The sequence below is a fragment of the Triturus cristatus genome, chromosome 4_2, assembly GCF_964204655.1.
Source record: "Triturus cristatus chromosome 4_2, aTriCri1.1, whole genome shotgun sequence".
NCBI classification, from domain to species: Eukaryota; Metazoa; Chordata; class Amphibia; order Caudata; family Salamandridae; genus Triturus; species Triturus cristatus.
This window is the reverse complement of record NC_140586.1, coordinates 25,394,293-25,415,566: the sequence shown is the minus strand read 5'-3', so window position 1 is coordinate 25,415,566 and position 21,274 is coordinate 25,394,293. Positions and strand designations below refer to the sequence as shown.

At 42.3% G+C, this 21,274-nt stretch overlaps 1 protein-coding gene across 4 annotated transcripts in view; it reads right to left on the bottom strand.

Annotated features, from left to right (window-relative positions):
- Window positions 1–21,274, bottom strand: part of SARNP (SAP domain containing ribonucleoprotein) — a 543,793-nt gene that overhangs the window by 443,590 nt on the left and 78,929 nt on the right. For all 4 annotated transcript variants that reach the window (XM_085600267.1, XM_085600265.1, XM_085600266.1 and 1 more), the window contains exon 3: window positions 15,250–15,296. In XM_085600267.1, coding sequence (XP_085456393.1) covers window positions 15,250–15,296 — 47 coding nt within the window. The remainder of the gene's footprint in view (window positions 1–15,249; window positions 15,297–21,274) is intronic.

Below are 21,274 nucleotides of genomic sequence, written 5' to 3'. Positions count from 1 at the left end.
GGCCGCCAGTTTTTGGATTAAAGTAATGCACTGCTGATGACGTCACATATTACATCACTCATGGCATGGTCAGTGACATCACTGATGACATCACTGATGACATCACAAATGACATCATCTACTAACATCTGATGCACCTCCTCACACCCTAAAATACAGACTACCATTCTCGAAACCATAGACACACCAATACTAGTACAGCTACAATATTCTGTGCACAATGCATGCAGACCTCTAATCAGCTACATAGCTTTGATACAGTCTTTTAAATACTCAGTTAGTACCTATGCAGTCTAGGAATCCTTCTGTCTGTCCCATGCACTTCTCCATTCAACCATCCAGCACTATTTACATATCCTATCACTCTGCCAATACCTAAGCACTAATAAATTTAGCATGCACTCTCTTTGCAGCACTGGAATTACTCCAGTTATTAGCCATATACTTAATGAATGACCTAGCCACTAACACAAGTGCAGGTACAATATTTTGTACACTATGCACGCAGACCTCTAACCAGCTATATACTATTGATACGCTCTTCTAAATACCCAGTTAGTATCTATGCAGTCTAGGAATCCATCTGTCTGTCCCATGCACTTCTCCATTCACCCATCCAGCACTATCTACCTATCCTATCATTCCACCAATACCTAAGCACTTATAAGTTCAGTACGCACTTTCTTTGCAACACTGAAATTACTGCAGTTATTAGTCGTATACTTAAGGAATGGCGCAGTCAAAAACACAAGTGCAGGTACAATATTTTGTACACTATGCATGCACATTTCTAACCAGCTACAAACTATTGATACGCTCTTCTAAATACCCAGTTAGTACCTATGCAGTGTAGGAATCCTCCTGTCTGTCCCATGCATTTCTCCAATCACCCATCCAGCACTATCTACTTATCCTATTACCCCACCAATACCTAAGCACTTATAAATTCACTATACACTCTGTAATACTGTAATTATTCTAGTTATTAGTCATGAACTTATGGAATGGTCTAGCTACTAACACAAGTACATCTATAATATTTTGTGCACTATCCAAGCAGACCTCTAACTAGCTACATACTATTGATACACTTCTAAATACCCAGTTAGTACTCATGCAGTGTAGGAATCGTCCAGTCTGTCCTATGCACTTCTTTAATCACTTATCTACCACTATCTACTTATCCTATCACTCCACCAATACATAAGCACTTATAAATTAAGTGTTCACTCTGTTTGCAGCACTGTCATCATTCCAGTTACTAGTGGTATTCTTATAAAATGACCTAGGCACCAACACAAGTACACATAAAATATTCTGTGCATAATCCTTACAAATCTCTAAGCAGATACATACTATTGGTCCACTCCATTAAATACTGAAGTAGTACCCATGCAGCGTAGGATACCTCCCATCAGTCTCATGCAATTCTTCAATCACCCATCCAGCACTATGTTCTTATTGTATTAGTCTGCCAATACCTAAGCACTTATGGGGCAGATTTACAAGCACCCTGCGCCACCAGTACGTCACTTTTTGTAACGTAGTGATGGCGCCAGGCACTCCTTCATATTTACAAGGAGAGGAAAAGCCACCCCGCGTGGTTTTTCATCTCCTTGTAAATACGACCCCTTCATACACAGAACTTTGCGTTGAAGGGGCGTCCCATAGGTGTTGCTGTGGGTGTTCCCACGCAACACCCATAGAACAAGACACATCTCCAGATTTATGAGAAATCGTAAATCTGGAGATGTGTGTGAATGCTGCGCCATCCTAGAGTTGGTGTAGCAAGGCACAACGAGGAGAATTGTTTTAATTTCTTCTCATTTTTTTCCTCTTTCAATGCATGCTGCATTCCACAGCATACATTGAAAGAGGAAAATACCTTTACTGATTGTTTTTGTGCTGGAAGGTGTCCCTTCCAGCACAAAAACAATCTCCACACGACACAGACATCCTTGCACCATGGTGCAAGGGTGCCTGTGTCACCGCATGGCTGCAGTTTGTGCAGCAGTGCAGAGGGAAGCACAGAGTTGCAACATATTCATGTACATGTGTCACATCTCTGTGCTTCGGAAGTGCCACAGTGAAGTGCAGCTAAAGAGCTTGCAGTGTCACGCTGCAATACTTCCTCACAAGTCTTCACCTATAAATTCACCATACACTACTAATGCATTCTTTCAGTCAATCATGCCATATACATATATTCAACCAAACTTTCACACATTACCGTGCAATTATAGTTCTTTCTTTAACCAGATAAGGTAGTTCTGATAAGAACTTTTTTTTTTCTTCTTTTTTCTTTTGTAATTTTATTTGGAACAATTTTGTATTTTTTTTGGTTTTTTAAAAAAAATGCACACAAAAAAAAGAACAAATAAAACTGGAAACATTTGGAATTACTTATCTATCCAAAAACAAAAAAATTAACAACGATGGTTGCGTTGTGCAGCACAAACTGCATCCACCGACTGCTCACCGATGCATATAAGTTTCTTACACTTCACGCAGTGTTGCTCGAGTAAGGCGAATTCTTGCCTAATGTCCATTGCAGGTGTTCCTGAGGACGCTCCAGCTGTATTGCCACAGCAGGTGAGGGGTTCAAAGCAGCTCGCCTCATTTCCTCCCGAGCAAGATTGAGAGGATGTGTGGTCCGGATATGCTTGTACATAGAAGCAATGCCACAAGAGTATTTTTTTTCACTACCTCTTGACAGGACTCGGTCACAAGTTTTGCACGTCAACTTTCCTCGCATTAACTTTCTTTTCTCCAGGTGGAAAAGTGAAGAATTTCCACACTACAGATTCCAGCCTCTGTGGACGTGGTGCCTCCTGCAAGAATTCTTCTTCAGAAGATACTTCCTCCTGCTGCTGCTGCTGTCCACATGCCATTTTGTTTGATACTTTTTGAAAAACACCAAAAAAAACAAGCAAAAAGGGTTCTTGTAGGAAAAGAGATGTCTCTCTAAAGATGCTCCAACAAGAATGATTAAAATGGGTGGGGTCCTTCAATAGTTACAGTGGGAAATGTTATGAACCAATGAAATCTTTTTTTGAGGTCACATGGGATCCGTGCACTCTGCGATCACGAAGCACGCACCCGACGAGACTTCGCGAAAATATATTTAAAAACAACATGTTCATTATAAGTACAAATATATAATTTTTTATGAATATCTTAGATAGTCTCTTGCCCTAATATGTATATTAAACACACATACATATAATTTTAGAACATAAAAAAATTCGCGAATGCGCGGGAGCAGAAGTCGCGGACTGGTCGCATACCAATTGCGCACATCACGTAATATTAAATGTATATGATGAAAAACATGCAGCCGTCGCACACCGTACGCGGATCCTTCACGACATTTCTAAAATGGTGGCTAGAATCCGCGCACCCACCGTGAAGTGTACGCGACTCCGAAATGTTTTTGGAAAAAAACATTTAAAGAAGAAAATAATATAAATATATTCAAATAAAAAAATAAAAAATTAAACAATATTTCAGTTTAAATTTTTTGTGTGTGCAATTTTCAGAAAAATATATAATGTTATTTAATGAATAAAATATTTATAAATAAACAGTTAAAAAACTGTAGAAAATCAGTACAAAAAAATAGGTATAACTATTACACTTAAAAATTAGCATTTAAAAAACCTTTGAAATTCACTGAAAAAACCATAGGTTTCAAAGACGTTATAGTTAGAAATTAGCATTTAAAAAACCTTAGAAATTCACAGAAAAAACCATAGGTTTCAGGGGTGTTATAGTTAGCTGGACATTTCAGTCGTACAAAACCATAGAAATTCCTCAGTTATAGTTAGTTCTGCTAACTATAACTCGCGCGCCCGCAATGCACTGCTGATGTCACATAGTACATCATTCATGACATGGTCAGTGACAGCACGGATGACATCTCAAATGACATCATCCACGTGACAATCTGATACACATCATACACTAGTATAACCTTTCATCACTCACTGTAAAATACAGAGTACCATATTTGAAACCATTGACACACCAATACCAGTTACAACGTACCCACTCACTGATTCCTAAGTCTACACACACAACTCCCCATTCAACAACAGAATCACTTATACATGCAGTCACTAATTAATAGAACACTATCAAATGCACTTATACACATATATAGACATTGACACATCAGCAGTCATCTTAGTCAGTTATGCAGTCATCCTACTCACTCATGAAAAAAATTAATCACACTTACATTTACTCACTTACACAATTATACACACAACACCTCATTCATTCAAACACATAGTAACTCATAGTTTATATGTTAAAAAATCACCATTACAATTATACACTCATTCATATAGTTACTCTCACAATCACTGACTCTAATATATACTTATTTATATACACCAACTCTCACATACAATGCCTTTTATTTTTTTACTTTGTTGAAGATGTACAACTAAAACATAAATTCGCTCAGCCACACACAAATAAATACACTCAATCACCCAAACAACTGTTTCCACATGCACACTTAAACCTATACACCTAGTCAATCAACCATTCACACATCTATGCATAGAGTTACACACACCCCATCCAACCACACACAAACTCAGTGTCCCATACAAATACTCACCCAACTAATCAATAACTAATATACACACTCATGTAGTTAGTGACCAACTGATGCAGCATGTTTTACAACAGAGATAGTGATGCACACATTCACATAGTTTAGTTACTAATCCATGTATTGAGACACTTTTAATTACTCACTTAAACAGACAGACAGCTACTAAATCCTCCATCCAGACAGTTATAGATCCACTCAATCTTCAATACAGATTGGTATATATATAATACATATTTAAATTTCAAACTAAACCACATTCACTGGATGATGTCATCAGTGACGTCATTTGAGATGTCATCAATGATGTCACTGACCATGTCATGAATGATGTAATGTGTGACATCATTAGCAGTGCATCGCGGGCGCGCGAGTTATAGTTAGCAGAACTAACTATAACAGAGGAATTTCTATGGTTTTGTACGAGTGAAATGTCCAGCTAACTAGAACACCCTTGAAACCTATGTTTTTTTCTGTGAATATATATATCTATACATACATACATACACTAAATACACACAGAATCTTTCCTTCTATTTCTGCCCGCACCACTAAAGTATTGATTAACTCATGGATCAGGAGTAAACTGATATATTGTAATAGGTATTTAGTGATCTTTCCTCATCATTCCTTTGCTCTTCTTGACTTTGCTACCAAGGAGTTATACAATGTATTTGTTTATGAAGTCCACTGCCAACATAGGCTTGAAGACATCAAGACCACACAGATAAAGAACAGAACACACAGCCATACCACCAATCAACAATACTTAAGTTCTCAGCAATCTGCAAAACGTTTTATAGTCTCCCAACAGAAGTAACTGAATGAAGGGATTCCATAACCGTAGAGCAAGAACTCTAAGGGCTCATTCACCTGCATGTACTTTTGATGACAACTATCCCCGTTCCGGTCTGATCCATCCTCTGGCACAGTTCTGTACACCCTATGACAATTTCAGTTGGCGCAGGAGAGATGCAAAAATATGGACAGAGGTTGAGGAAATGTAGCTGATTTGAGAGGTTACACTCCAGGGGTCTCGGAAACTGGTGGGGCTCTGACATGGACCACAGTACCTACACCATACTCTCTTCAAAGGTCTCTAAAACCTACCAGCAGTAACTGTGGGTGTCCCCCGCCACACTCCCAAATGGGGACAGTGAAGGACGGCGATAAAAAAAAAAAAGCAGGACACATTCCTTCTAGCAAGCTGGAGGAGGTATAAAATTTTCCTTCCCAATAGCGGAAACTGGAGGGTCAGACAGCTGCAGAGGCAAAATGGGCAGGACGCGCTCAGACTTAATCACTAAGAGAGACCTAAAGGATTGTGTGGTCGAACTGAAATCCAGCCTTATAAAAAACTTTTACTGACAGTCTGGCAACCTGACAGCAGACCTCAGTAAAAACATTGCAGTAATCAAGGAAGACATGCTCTTGGCAAATCAAACATTGGAAGTTGAAAGGAAAACAATGACAGGGGAGAGAGAGAGTGGGGGCAGAAGAGAGAGAGGGGGAAAAAGAGAGAGAGGGGCGAGAAAAGAGAGAGGGGGGGGGGAGAAAAGAGAGAGAGATTAAACTAGTGCCCCATTACCAACCCCCAGTGCGCCTCTTACCAACACAAAGAATATCTGTGCAGGTCACCTTCATCGTGGGCTGGAGACATCTGCTGTCCCTACACTTTGCTCATCATACATCACTGTGCATGACTAAAGTTGAGCATTTTACTAATGATCGTATTTTGGGAAGCAGGAACGCTTTCTAATTGTAGTAAGCCTTGCTCAGATAGGCTTACCTCAACTTTCAAACCACAAAATACTATGTTTGTACACGCTTCAACTTCGACTAGGGAGGGTTATATAAATACTGGTTGTGCTTTCAGTCTCAGGAGTCTGGTGACTGGGATGTAATGTGATGCGTTTCCCTTGCAGCAAACACAATACTTCAGTGTGCCTAAATAAAAATGTACTTCTTGGTATTACCTAATGACCTAAGACCATTTTTATTTTTTTATAGATTTAGGACCCCTCCTGCATAAATGTGGATCTCAAAGATAATTCTGATGGCCCCTAGAGAAAAGGCTGGGCTGGCTTCTTAAGACTTCCTGCACTATTATCGAGCAGCATCCCTCAGTATTATTCTAGAAATTTGTATTTAGGGAGACTAAGAGATGGCTCTTGATGGATGGGGAGGGCGGCTCCCCTGTGAGACATAGTTTGGCTGTGGAAAGTTCAGCGTCCCCATAATGCCTACATGACAACCCCAGTGACAATGATACTCTAAGTATGAGACCAGATTGCCATAAGAGGTAGCTGAACTCCTTCCCATTCACACATACCACTATCCATCAGAATACTGATTACATCTAAGCTTTGAAGGGAGATAACTTTCAATACAAAATGGGTGCAGAACTCTGGCAAACCTATTTCACCACGGCCATTTCATATCCTGCATTCAATGCAAGGCGACTATGCTAAACCAGAACTGGGTAGGCTTCAGCACTGTCATTTTGGTCATTGGGCCATCCATGCCCCTAATGCACTGGAAGCCACTAAGCCCTTCACCCACTTTAAAAAAAAAAGCTCCGTTGTAACTCTAGCTCTAGACGTTATCCCAAACACTTACTGAGCACTAAAAAAGCATGAGTCAGTAAACAAAGTTGTGCTACCAGCAGTGATGGGAAGGACTGGAGGGAGTGCACAGATGAGGATTGGTTGACTCTTAAATCTAATATCCCCAAATGTTTGAAAGCATCCTGCACAGGGAATTTACCCATAGTGCATGACGCCAACATGATTTCCAGCGACACCTCGTTTGCGCCGGACATCTACTGGAGGTATCTGGTAGATAGGGAGCGTCTACTCAATATTTTGAGGTCCTGCCCAATCAAATATTTTGGAAGGTAGCTCTCGGTCATGTTAATAGAAGTCCTGGGGTTCCCTGTCCCTGCAGACCAGACAAGTCACTTTTCCGGGCCTACGATTTGACCTGCAAGAGGGAATGGGATCTCAACAATGACTTTTCCTCACACATGCTGGCCCTCCACTGTATAGTGCTCTTCTGGAAAATAAAAATGCCTTAACATAGCACTTCGGTTTACTGTGGCAATTGCTTGCAATGGAAATGGTAATATACAATCTAGCCCAGAGTGAGGACACATTCACTGCAAAATGATCCCCTCTCAAAGTAGAGTACAAAAGAAAGTCAACATTAACTCAAGTTTGGTGCTAGCGAGAAGCAGAAATGCTATTTTGTGGATGTGGGTGCGGCCTCCCAAGGTCACTGCATGGATACATGATGTGGGAGAATGGACATTAGCTGAGGAAGTCCACATGAAGATGAGTTGGAGAGATGAAAAATTAGGGGACGATTTAAAGCTGTGGAGGGAGCTCTGCCATGATCTACTGGCCAATGGGCTGCAGTCAGGTTTACAAAGCCCAGCAGCAGCGGGCAGCCAGGCATCTAGCGATGGGGAGGGGGAATAAATATGTTTGTCACACTTGATTATTGCTTTTGGAAGAGAGGATCCAGAGGAAGGACTGATCTCTTGGACTGTACCACATTATCACATGACTACATGATTCTTCTTTGCTGGTACCGGTTGCATATCTGTATTTTGTTACTGTGGAAAACTTTAAATAAAGTTATTTTAATTTTTTTTTTAACTTAGTTTGTTTCATACCAAAGATTTAACAGCAATTCAAAATTAAGAGTTTTAATGAATACTGTTACATGTCAAACCAGACAAACATGTTTCTTTTGCCAACAATTGCTCACTGGGTAAGAGAGGTCATGTTGGAAGCAGGAATAGATTAAAGTGCTTCTCAGCTTATTCAGTTAGAAAAGCAACAGCTTCAAATGTTTTTACTCTAGGACACAGGCTGGATGACGTTCGAAAGACAGCAGACTTGTCCAACATATATACATACATATATATATATATATATATATATATATATATATATATATATATATATATATATATATATTTTATATTATCTGCTGGCGGTCGCCAGTAGATAGTTAGGACCGTGTTTCCATAGGAAATCTGAAAATTCTATTTTGAATAACTTTGGCGCCGGTTGACGAATCCTCGCGAAATTTCCAAAACTAATGGGGCGCTCTGCTCAGCTTCTACCCTGAAAGTCTCGGGGTGATTCGTCAAGCGGGGGCTGAGAAAAAAGGGGGGTCCCAAAACGCGTTTTCCCCATGCATTTCCCCTTAGGACCTTTAGTCGAAGGTACAGCCCGAACGGCTGAACAGAATTACTTGAAATTTGGCAAAGAGGTAGTCCTCAGGTCAGGCATGTGCCTTTTGCATATATGGAGTAAATCTATTCAGTATTTCCTGAGAAAATTGCAGTTAAAAGTACATAAATATCTATAGCTGCGCATGGTGCGCGCACCCTAACGTGCGCGAGCGTAATTCTGATTAGTGGTTACATGTCAGTCAACGTTCGAATCGGTCGAAATCAGGAAGTGTCGTCCGCCATTTTGTTTGTTTTGGGTGCGACAGTGAAAAAGAGAGGTGGCGAACGTGAAAAGGGGGCAGGGTAGAGAGTTCCTGACCCCCTAGCCTTTGTCAGGGGGTCCCTAAAGGACCCCGAAGGGTGAAAAAAACATTTTATTTCTTTATTTAAAAATCGCGGGTGCGCGCACGGTGAAAAACCTTAAAAAAAAAAAATATAATACATACATAACTTAGCATTTAAAAAAACGTACAAATTCACTTAAACAACCATAGGTTTCACACACGTTATAGTTAGGAATTAGCATTTGAAAAACCTTGCAAATTCACTTAAAAAACCATAGGTTTCACACATGTTATAGTTAGGTGGACATTTCACTTGTAAAAAACCAATGAAATTCCCCCGTTATAGTTAGTTGAGATAACTATAACTCGCGCGCCCGCAATCCTCTGCTCATGACGTCACATATTACATCACTCATGACATGGTCAGTGGCATCACTGATGACATCACTGATGACATCATCCTTGTGATAGAGTGGCAGTCGTGCGAGTTATAGTTATCCCAACTAACTATAACGGGGGAATTTCATTAGTTTTTTACGAGTGAAATGTCCACCTAACTATAACATGTATGAAACCTATGGTTTTTTAAGTGATATATATATATATATATACAAACATTGTCTATCGGGTTCACCGCCTTTTGGGTTACAAAGTATAGATAATAGTATACAAGTACATTTTTTGTCGGGTCTCCCATTGCTGGCTATACTCTTATGAAGAAAAGAAAGGTCTTAAAGTGGGAATGTACAGTGGAATAAGTCGAGGAATAAGTAGAATAAGTCAAGGAGGAGGATAGGACAGAAGTAAACTGTATATATTCTCCTGGATAGGTTGTTTGTTCTAGTTCTTGAGAGGTCTCTTGGTCAGAGCGTTTTCTTATGGTGGTTCATAAGGGACCAACGCCTTGTCAAGGACTTCCCATAGTCCTCTGGAAGTCACTTTCCATGGGGAGTATTGCATTTCCAGGTTATCTGCTTCCCTAAGGTGGATGACCCACCTAGATTTATACAGCTTCCTAAAGATAAAGACAGCCATAACAAAATCGAAAATAAAGGACACCACGCCTTCGATCTTCCAATACGTCGCAAACATAAATAAACTAGGCCACCAAGCATCGAAAATATACAAAACACTACGACCCCTTAAATCCAAACTCAACAATAAAACAAAGGGATACTAGGATACACTTATACAACCCCCGCTAAATGAACAAGAGTGGGGAAAGGTATGGGCCTCGGCCACCCGAAATAAAATCACGCCAGTTCTAGCACAAACCAAATTATGGATGATACACAAAACATTCTGAACCCCAGCCCGCCTACACACATTAGGCCTCAGAGATAGCCCAACCTGCTGGAATTGCAACAGGGGGAGTGGGGAGCTGGAGAACCTGATCTTCCTATGCCCAATGCTCAAGAGTTTCTGGGAAAAGGTGATGGACTTTATAGACAATGTTTTCAATTGCAAGATCACAAGGATCTTCGCCTCACTCACCACAGCGTTCATTAGAACAGACCTCCCCACAGAGGGAGGGAGAGAACTTTTGGACCTACTTCTGACAGCAGCGATCAAACTGGTGCTGACCAACTGGAAAGATACCTCAAAAACATTTATAACTTTGCATATTTTATTTGAAACCTCTAAATGAAGATGTCAATATCCTGTAAAATGAGCCTTGTGTCTTGACAGAACAATGATGTAATAGCAGGTAGGACTGTAAAACCTGGATTGTAATGAAGTCATCCAGTAAGGAATGTAAATCATTTAAAAAATAGTTTATGACTTTAGTAGTTTCACTTTCGTCATTTTTAAGCTAGTATGAAAAATATTATAGTATATGTGTTCTTAATTCTATTAAGTTAATAGGTTGAAGATTAAGTGATTTGAGGACAATAGTTTATATCTTCATTTATCTGTTTCAGATAGCATTCTTTTAGTACACCCCTTTCCACATGATGAATAGAGGGGTCAGCATTTTTTCCAGTTGTTTTGAGCTCTTTCAAGAACTTGATTTCAAATTACTGTCTTCTGTTTCTCACAAAAAAATGTAGTTGATGTTGGACAGTTCCTGGTTAGTAGCAAACATGTTGATCTTAAGGCGTTTTCTACGTTATATACTAACAGTTCATTCTTAGGTTTAAATTCAATTTTCTGGTATTTGCAGTATTTACACTGGTATTTAAAAGGAACGCTTATAAATGATTTAGCTATACAAAAGTGTTCTCTAAAATGTGAACTTTTGAACGGTATTCAGTCAAGAAACATCTAAGCTGTGGCTAGGAGGTGCACAATTAAATGGCTGTTATCTTGTTTTCCTTACAATACTCTGAAAATTGTCTAAATTAAAAATGGATGTGTTCAATGGAAAAGTGGTTTACTTTTCAAACTAATCACAAGATGGACACACCTTCTAGTAAAAAGTGGCTAACATGAGCCTCCTGGTCTGTAATAAAATCTACATTTTCTAGTCAGGCAAGACAACTAATTGTACACCCATTAGTCCACAAACCTTCATGGCAGCCCATTTGAGCAGCTCATCCAAGATCCAACAAAGAGCAACCAGCCTTGTGCTGAACTCCACCTGAGTCAGTCATCAACCCCCACAGATGGGGGAGGCCAGAGTGGTGGAGATGAGAGGTGGAGGACAGACCCCATATCCATATGGCTGTGGTACATAGTTTTATTATTACCACAAGGGTATGATAAGGGGCAACTAATGAGTATGGGAAGAGGTATTCCACAAAGCACGCACATACTATAGGTACGTGACTATCAGTGCGGGAAGCATGTCGGAAGTTCTGACATATTGAATTACACAACTGAAAGACTGCGCTCCTGGAATGACCGCAAGTCAGATGTATGCAGACAAGTGTGGAAGCACAGGCACCCTAACTCACTTGTTTTGTCACTGTCTGAATCTATGCACATACTGGTCCCAGGTTTCCACCATACACATTACACAGTCATTCCCACACACAAACCTTCTCACTGCTTCTTCAGAAGCAACTGGATTGTGCTATTAAACAGGCAATTGCCACTCAATGGAGGAAAGACTGACCACCAGACCCAAGGGAGCGGAAATATAGGTTTGGAGATGTCCGAGGAAAAAAGAAAATGACACCAGCACTGGAGCCGAAAGGGAGAAGATTTCAGAGAACAATGAGCGCTCTTTCTGATGCACTTGGTTGCAATGTTCAGGGAGCTCTCCTGCCACAGATATCTTAGGGCGTTGAACATTACCCCATTAATACCAACAAATGGGACATTAGATATTCCAGCCATAGAGCCACAGACTATCTTGGACCACTGCCTTCCACTGGGATTATCACAACCTTACGAATACATCAATAGAATGAGTGCTGGTATATGGGGATAATGGGGTGGGAAGAGAAAGCGAAGAGATGGAACCAAGTTAGATGTTATCAATTTCCTTGTCTGCCTCTCGGTGTAGGCAAAAGTATCTTTTAAGTAAAACATTATTAAATAGACTGAATCCTAAAAGGAAGAATATTCCCCACATTCCAAGATCCTCGAACACATCTTTTCAAGCATTGCTTTTCTTAACGTTTTCAAAGAAGTCAAAAGTGCTTGAGTAGTCTGCCTTCCTGACCTTATTCTATTAAGGATTGCAAAAAGAGGTGTTACTGGAGGCTGAGGAAGAACAAAGGTGTCTACCTTAGGCTTAAGAAGGGAAAGATTGCCACTTTCAGCTTCCACAACAGCCTCAGAGAGGCGAGTTCAGTTAAGATTAGGCCTGGGTGAAACTGGCATTGATTTTTCTGCAAAAAAATACAGAGCACGTGCTTGGAAACAATGAGAACATAAGCGACTATACACAGTGCTTGGGTTTTGTGCTAATTGTTTTTAAGTGAAATGTGTTTAGGGCAAAAATATAGCGCTAGATGTTGGTTTTGAATTTTGCATAATGTATCTGAAATTACAAGCAATTACACAAAATCAAATTACAGACATTTTGCACACCTATAATGTTTACCCATTCTGCCTTCCATGACACTGCTCCTGCCACTTTCAGAGAGTAAATGGGCAGCATCACAAACTCACCAGAGTCCCCTCTTTCTCAAGGAAATCATACAAGAAGGGATTACTTTGAATAATAGCCTGATATGTGCAGCCCAGGATAACAGCAGACATGCCCACAGTTGACATCTGCAATGGTGTTTCAATCAGGCACTCTTTGTGGCTTAGACTTACCTCCAACACCACAATCTCAACAGATAATGTTGAAGCTACCTTTTAATGCTACGTCTTTTCTCAGGTCACAAATGAACAGGAAGATTCAGAAAATGAAATCAGAGGCAGAGACCCCAATGTCAGTTGGTCTTGAAAGATTAAAATAATTTCTCCATGTCTCATTTAAAAGGATACTCAATGAGTGAGCTACATGTATACAAATTGCTTTCTTGCAAAAGATAACTTCAGAGACAAAAGCAACAACAGAAGCAGTCTGTCTTCTGAGCCGCAAACGTCCACCAGTGGTCACAGCAATAGTCATAAGCCTTCTGCAGCCGCAGGAAAAGCCCCAACAAATCAGTGACTCACTTCCTCTGTCCCCACTGTTTAGCAACTCCATAAGAGGAATGATTTACAACTCTCTCCTTGTGTGACAGGAAGTACAAAGAACAAATGGGTGCCAAAACATTGTTAGAAATTTGTACAAGACCAAATTTATCAGTTCTTTATGCTTACATACTGCCCAACGAGGAGTGAGGATGCTTAGGTGATTGAGCACAATGTTTAGTTAAAGAAAGTGTGACTATAAGAATGTTGACCCTCCCTCGTCAATAGAAAAGGAGTGAAAAACTAAATATATCAATACCCACTGATGATTTAGCCTGTCAGGGCGTAAGCATAAAATCTATGCATGGTATGAATGGAAGCATGATGTGCGAGTAGGGGTAATTCCCACTAGTCAGACCCAAAAAGGATTATGCAATTCATATGGATCTTTGAAACACTGGTACTGGTCCTGACAAAAGCCTCAGCATCTTCTAGGAACGCTGAAACATTTAGACCGCAGGGAAGGATAGACCCCACAATGTTTGCACTTGGTTATAACACTGCCAATGCAATATTCTGATCATAAAGTTTGTTGTAGGTATGCTTGAGGCAGGCTTTTAACCATTTACGTGTAGGATCCCTTGAAATATTTATAAGTGCGGCCCGAAAGAGCTCAGGATGAAACCAGCGATCGAAGTATTAGATTCCATCGTGAAACCTCTATGATGAATCATGCTTGCAGGATTTCCTGAAGGGGGAGAGATTTCTTGTAAAAATCACTTATGTGTCGGTACCGCCCAGATAGACTGGACTCAGGTAAACCCTTGTTTTGATTTAAATACGGTAATTTCAGGGAAGTTGGAGGATCCCAACTGATCTTTTCTTGCCCTCTCTTTGATTATTTGCCTAAATGTCTGGTACAGCTTTTCAAGATTCTATAAAAAGTAGGATTAGCTTTTACTATGTTATAGTGTCATTATATTGTGTACTATTTCTGCTTTCTTTTTTGTTTAGTGCACTGTTTTCAAGCGGCGCCTCAGTCAAAAGTCGTGTTGGATAGAAAAATTGGTAACAAAAAAAGGAAGGCAAGTATTTTGCCTATTTGGTCTTGCTTTCAGTGTATTTCACAGATTTGAAAATGTATATATTTTTTTAATCTTGAAAAGCCGTGTTCCGGGATCTTGCACAAGAGCAGAGATATTCTATTTTAGTGAATTCAAAGGGAATACATATGGCGAAGAAGATTGCAAATAAGTATATTTTCAATGCAATGGTGCTATTTTTCCCTGTTGTTTTCCTGAATGGAGGGAGGGACAGGCGAGGCCAGAGACTGACTGCTCAGTCAGCTATCAAGGGCGAGGTTTGGAAGCATGTGTGGAGGAAAGAACAGGAAGGAGCACCACTAATGCAGGAAGCATGCAAGTACACAAGAAATTTGCCCCCTACTGTCTTCTATTGTCTATGTACAATTAACAGCACATAAGTAGGATGATATATTGCTAAAAAAAATTGCTGGCTTGGGAGAGAAATGGCTATACTAGTAAACAACAAACCTAATAAATAATGTATAATATAATTACCTCCGTCTCTTCTCCAAGAACATCATCTTCATTTGCTGCCTCATCAGCTGGGAAGCAGGAAGAAATTCATTAATTAGTTGCAGAGGCAAGTTGAGACTTCAAAGATGGTCACATTATTTCCCCCCGCAAACCCATCTATTACCTTTAACAATATGATTCACTAAGGAAGAGTTACTTACTTTTAACAATATTGCTAGAACATTGGTATCCTCCATGGGTTTTAATGCGGTGATACCGTGCAATATGAGTATCCAAGAAAAATGTTAAAAGAAAAACAAATGGGGGCGGGGGCAATCTATAAGGGCTTTGTCCCTTTCAATCGTCAACCTTAGTTAGAAGTAGTTAACTAGTAAAAATTGAGATGGATGGAAATGTTTGAACAACCACAGGAGAGCTTGTCATGTGCAAATTACCCTTAATCAACCACAAACAGGTGAGGTTGAGTTCAAACTGTAGGCCTTATGTGCTGATAGTCATCCTTAAATGATGGTAGAACGCCAATAAATGAGTCCAGAGGTAACTACCACGGGGAACTGAAGTTGCACCAAACCAATAATGCAGACACATCTGGAGATGCTTGTGTTTGCATTTAGAGGGACAGAGGCCTATTAGTTCAGTATTGGCTTCACTTATGGGTAAAAGCCAAGATTGATTTGTATTTGGTTGGCCTTAGTCTGAAATTGCTGAGAAAATAATGACGGCATAAGTCTAGAGTAATTACAAATGGTTCAGACAGACTGCTGCATTTCCACCCATCACTTCTGCGCTCTCTTATGAAAGTGCTTCTAAAAACATTGGGCAACACAAGAGCCGTTTCCAAAGCAACTATGTGCAAAAGCAGCCTTTAAAAACTGGGGCAGTGAAGAGGCACACACATGGTTCTAGGCAATGCATACCAAAGGTGGAAAACTACTGTAATAGTTTTTTTAATGTGGCCTTCACCAGCAAAGAAACCTACCCAAATTCAACACTTAGAATTGAAAACATTGCATACACTGTAAGAAAAGCTACTGGGAAGTCTGTACTTACTCCATGTTCAATGCCTTACCCCTGGCTAAACAGGACAGGATGAAATCCTTGTTCCTAGAGAAATATAGAGTTCCTGAGTAGCTGGATTCATGCCCTTGTTAATGCCATGCCCTTGAAAAATGTAGCCTTAGTTGCTACTGGAAATACTTCACACCTGATAACTTATAAAGAGAGGAGAGAATCCTCTGTGATTGAATTAATTCCAGGGTCGTAGCATACAGGAATGAAGTCTGAGGAGACATTTTAAGGACCAGTCAAGACTTTGGTAACAACCTAATGCAATATTGAACCAAGACTGTTTTTATAGAGCTTTGCATCACCCTTACACATAACAAAAATTATTCTTCACAATTTTGAAGCAATTTATAGAGAATGTCAGGATTGCTCAGCAAGGGAAGATAACTTTATTATAAAAGACCGACTGGATGGCAAAAAGGTATGAACTCTGCTCACTCGCCCACTAGATGTGATGGCAACTAAAATCACAACTTTCAAGTTAAATACACTTAATTGAATTTCCAGGATGGCCAAAAGAAACATTATTTTAAACCTCACTAGAAAATCCAGTATGCATTAGTATGCTGACTTTCATAAAGTGCAGTTCAACAGATGGACAGTGTCACTTCAAAGAAGAAACTTACAGGTACTACAAATGTGAGGAAGGAAGTCCTGCTGTAGGGACTGCAGGCTATATTTAGAACGGCTGTTGCAGCAAAACCAGATAGGAGCAGTGTTCTGCCAAGGTGGTGTAGGAAAGGGAGTTATAATGCCTTAACCGTTGGGTAAGAGGAATTTAAGGTTGGAGAGAAAAAGTGGGTTTTAGAGCCCTGGTGAGTAAGCCAGTGCTTCAGGTTCTACTAAGACTTGACCTGTCAAAGTCTGGAGAGGTTTTTTCCGCAAAAGACTTTGTGAGTGATTATGGAATGTTTCAATTATATGCTGCGAATTTTGGTGAGACAGAGGAGCTGAAGTAGCTGCGATTTCTGGCCAGTTGGCACATTGTGGACTGGTGGGAGGAAGTTTGGCACTCAACAGGGCTTCTATAGGGCGTGGCCGCGCCGCGGACCAAAATGGCCACGTAGTCGAGGAGATCCACCGAACTCCCAGGGGACAGAGGCCATACCTGAGCCCACGCACGGCTAAGCAGCATGAAATCGAAAGGATCGCACTCCCTGGATCCTTCCGCTCTCAGCGCTACCTTCCTTTGATTGTTTGGAGCTCCTGGGCCGCTCCGTTGGTGATATGCGTGCCGGGACTGCAACGCCGTCCTAAGCCGCGGCCTCCATTTTTACCTGACTGCAGACGGGGACTTGATTCTCAGCAGGTGCCCGGATTGGCTGCGACGGTCGGCAGCAGGGCCCGCGCTGGAGTCATGTAGGCTCGCTGCCACTGTGTGGCCCGTGTGGTGACCCTGATTGGATCGGGCTCCCCGGTTGGCAGTGGTTAAGCCCGCGCGAATGCCCCCACGTTCTGTCAGGCGCTGCCCCCCGCACCAAAGGCTGTAGATTGCACCGGTGGCGCAGGAAGACAAGTGCTACTTCCCCGCGGCGGCTTTGGGCCTGCCATCATGCCAGCTGCAGTGATGCACGGAGGAGCCGCGAAGGCTGGGTGCTGAGAAGCCTTCTCTGATAAATGTTCTGGACTGGCCCCTTTCACTGTGAGGCCCCGGAGTGGGAATGCCCCTGACGGAGTAGCGGAGTGCCTGGGCTGATTTGGGGCTCACCGGATTGAGAACTGCGAAGTGGCCCGTGTTTGGGATCCTAGAACTTGGTGTGTTGGCAGCAGACAGTTGCGGTACTCCGTGGGGGTGGGCCCCTGCGACAGCACCGATCCAGGGCGGTTGCGACACGATCCCCACTGCAGCCCTATTCTGGGGTAATGGGCAAGAGCGAGCCGAAGCAGCAGAAACTCACCTTTGACAAGGCAGGTGGTGGCGCAGACTCTTCACATGCTACGATGGCGGGGAGCAGATGGCTGCCCCATCTCAGTCTGCAGTACAGGCCAGCGAGGCGCTGATGGCGGAACTTAAAGCGGGCTTCCGAAAACTAGCCTCTCGCTTCGACACCGTGGACAAGCGCCTTGACGGAATGTGGGCCAGATTGGACCAGCATGAAAAGCGGTTGGACACGTCGGAGGGAAGAGTCTCAGATCTGGAAGACGGCGCAGCCGAAACAACAAAACGGCTGGAAAGGATGGAAGGTCTACTAAAGAACGTCGCCATGAAGAACGAGGACGTTGAAGCCAGGAGTAGACGCAACAACCTGCGAATAATGGGCGTGCCAGAGTCCACGAACACGGGTCATCTGGACGAATTTGTGGAAAGGCTTCTGGTTGACCTATTTGGGCGAGAGTCCTTCTCTGCCACCTTTGTTTTGAGAGGGCGCACAGATCCCTTGGTCCACGGCCCAATCCTGGGTATCCACCTCGCCCCCTCTTGGCACGGCTCCTGAACTTCAAACAAAGGGACACCGCATTGCGCTTGGCACGAGAGCAGGGCTCGCTGGACTGGCAGGGCTCATCCATTTCCTTATACCCGGACTTCACGGCATTGGTTTAGGAGGCCCGTCGAAAATTTGCAAACGGTCAAAACTATGCTACGTAAGGCTGGACTCAAATATGGTATGCTGTACCCAGCGCGGCTGAAAGTTGATTTTGATGGCCAGTCCAGGGTCTTCAACACCCCAGCTGAGGCCCAGGAATCTCTTATAGTCCGTACCAATACTGGCCCGCCAAGAAAGTCGCCTACCCTGGAACGTTCATCTCCGTTGCTGAACTCTGGCTCAGTATGGAACTGTTTTTAGGGACATAAAGGAATTTACCGCAACGTATCGCTGATAAGTATTATATGGCAATGATATACTGCTTGTGCTTCTCGGTTCAGATTAACACATTTTAGGTTGGTTAAATCATGGGTTCTGGGCTATGGCCTTGTTGTATTCGCTCCTTAAATAGATATTTCTGGGGATAAGGCGAGGTGTTGCCTCTCTCCCAGTGCGATCGCACTTTTGTGTTATGTTTCCAGTCGACAACTGGGAGATTCATTTGGCATTCTTATGGGTTTGTGGGTTTTCCCCTTGTTTACGATTGAGGGGATGGGTGGGGTTTGCTTTAGTTATACAGTTTCAATTGTTCCTGTCACGACAGTCTCACCATGATGTTCCTTGTGCTCATGTCAACACTTGTATGCTCTTCACACTTATGACCTCCGGAGACGATGCCAATTAGGCTTTCCACTATATCTGATGTCAAATTTGTCACCTGGAATGTTCGGGGCTTGAATAACGCTAGGAAGGGGAAACATGTATTGAATTATTTGCAGCGCCATGGGGCGGATGGGTTTTATTTATTTTTTACAGGAAATGCATTTGTCCACCACTTCTACATTGTTTGCCTCTAGTTGGGTGTAGACCGCTACTTTGCGAATTACAGCACGTACTCCAGAGGCACAGCCATGCTCATACACAAACGGTTACCTTTCCAACTGTCCACGGTGACCATGGATAGGGCTGGCTGTTACACATTGGTGACTGGGAGACTTATGGGATACAACATTGCTTTGATGTGCATATATGCACCAAATGTGGACGACCCAAATTTCTTTCACTCCCTACACGCACTACTGCTCCACTTGGGCACGGACTATGTTTGTTTGGGGGGTGATTTTAACCTGCTTTTGCAACCCACACTGGATAGTACGGCCGACTCTCCCGCTACGAAGCCCTGAGCAAATGGAGTCCTCAGAGATATTTGTGATTCCATTGGTTTAGTTGACACTTGGCGAGTGCGTTGCTCCAACGACTCGGCTTACACACACTATTCACCCCCCATGACACCTGGACACGAACTGGATATCTGGCTAGTCTCCCACACCATGGCGCCTTGGTTCTGTATGATTACTCACTTACCCAGAATGTACACTGACCATTCACCGGTTAGTATGCAAATCCGGGTTCCCAGACCAGAGGGTGTGGAGCGGCAGTGGAGGATCCCGTGGCAGGAAATGAATGACGCTGTTTTTTCGGCAGAAATCCGTGACTCCATAGTGGCTTATTATGAGCTCAATGTGGGCTCCGTCGACACATGGGCAACGGTTTGGGAGCATTCAAGGGTGGAATGTATTGCAAAACACTCTGGGGTTTTGAAATCACGGAGGGGCACACTCGACCGCTTGGAAGATCGTTTAAAAACATTAGACGCAGATCTACTCGCGCACCCAGATCAGGCTACGCAGGTCGACCGCTTGTTGCTGTTGACGGAATTCACAGAGGCGGCGGAGAGCGAAACTAATTTGTACTGCCAGGCGGTATGGAGAGGGGGACAGGCCAGGAGACACGTTAGCACAGTTATTGCGACCTAGTGTGAGGAAGACTTGTTACATCTCTTCGCTCGGATGATGGACAGATGCACACAGACACAGCGGAGATTAGGGATGAATTTTGTGGATATTACACAGCATTATATACCACGCGGATGCAACAGGACGAGGGCGGCTGCAGAACCTATTTAGATAAGATTGCAATGGTCTGGCTTGAGGACTATATGCAGAAATTCTTGGCGGAGCCGTTCTCTAAGGAGGAACTAGTAAGTGCCATAGACGCCTTAAATGGCAATACAGCGCCTGAGCTAGACTGTTTTACGGGCGTTTTTTACAAGCGTTATAAAGACATACTTGCTCCTTATTTACTTGAGGTTTACAGTGAAGCCCTTGAAAAGAACTCACTGATCCCCACACTACGAAAAGAAGTAATCGTCTTACTACCCAAGCCTGGCAAATACCCATTGAACTGCGGATCCTTCAGGCCGGTTTCACTTTTGAATTTGGACTACAAAATTGTAGCCAAAATGATTGCATTGAGGCTTGCTCTCTTGTTAGATCATATTATATCCCCAGTACAATCTGGCTTCGTACCCCATAGGTCCACTGCGCTGAACTTGCGTACATTATTTGCAGTGCTACATAGGATTAACCCAGAGACACCGGCGGCAGCGGTCCTGT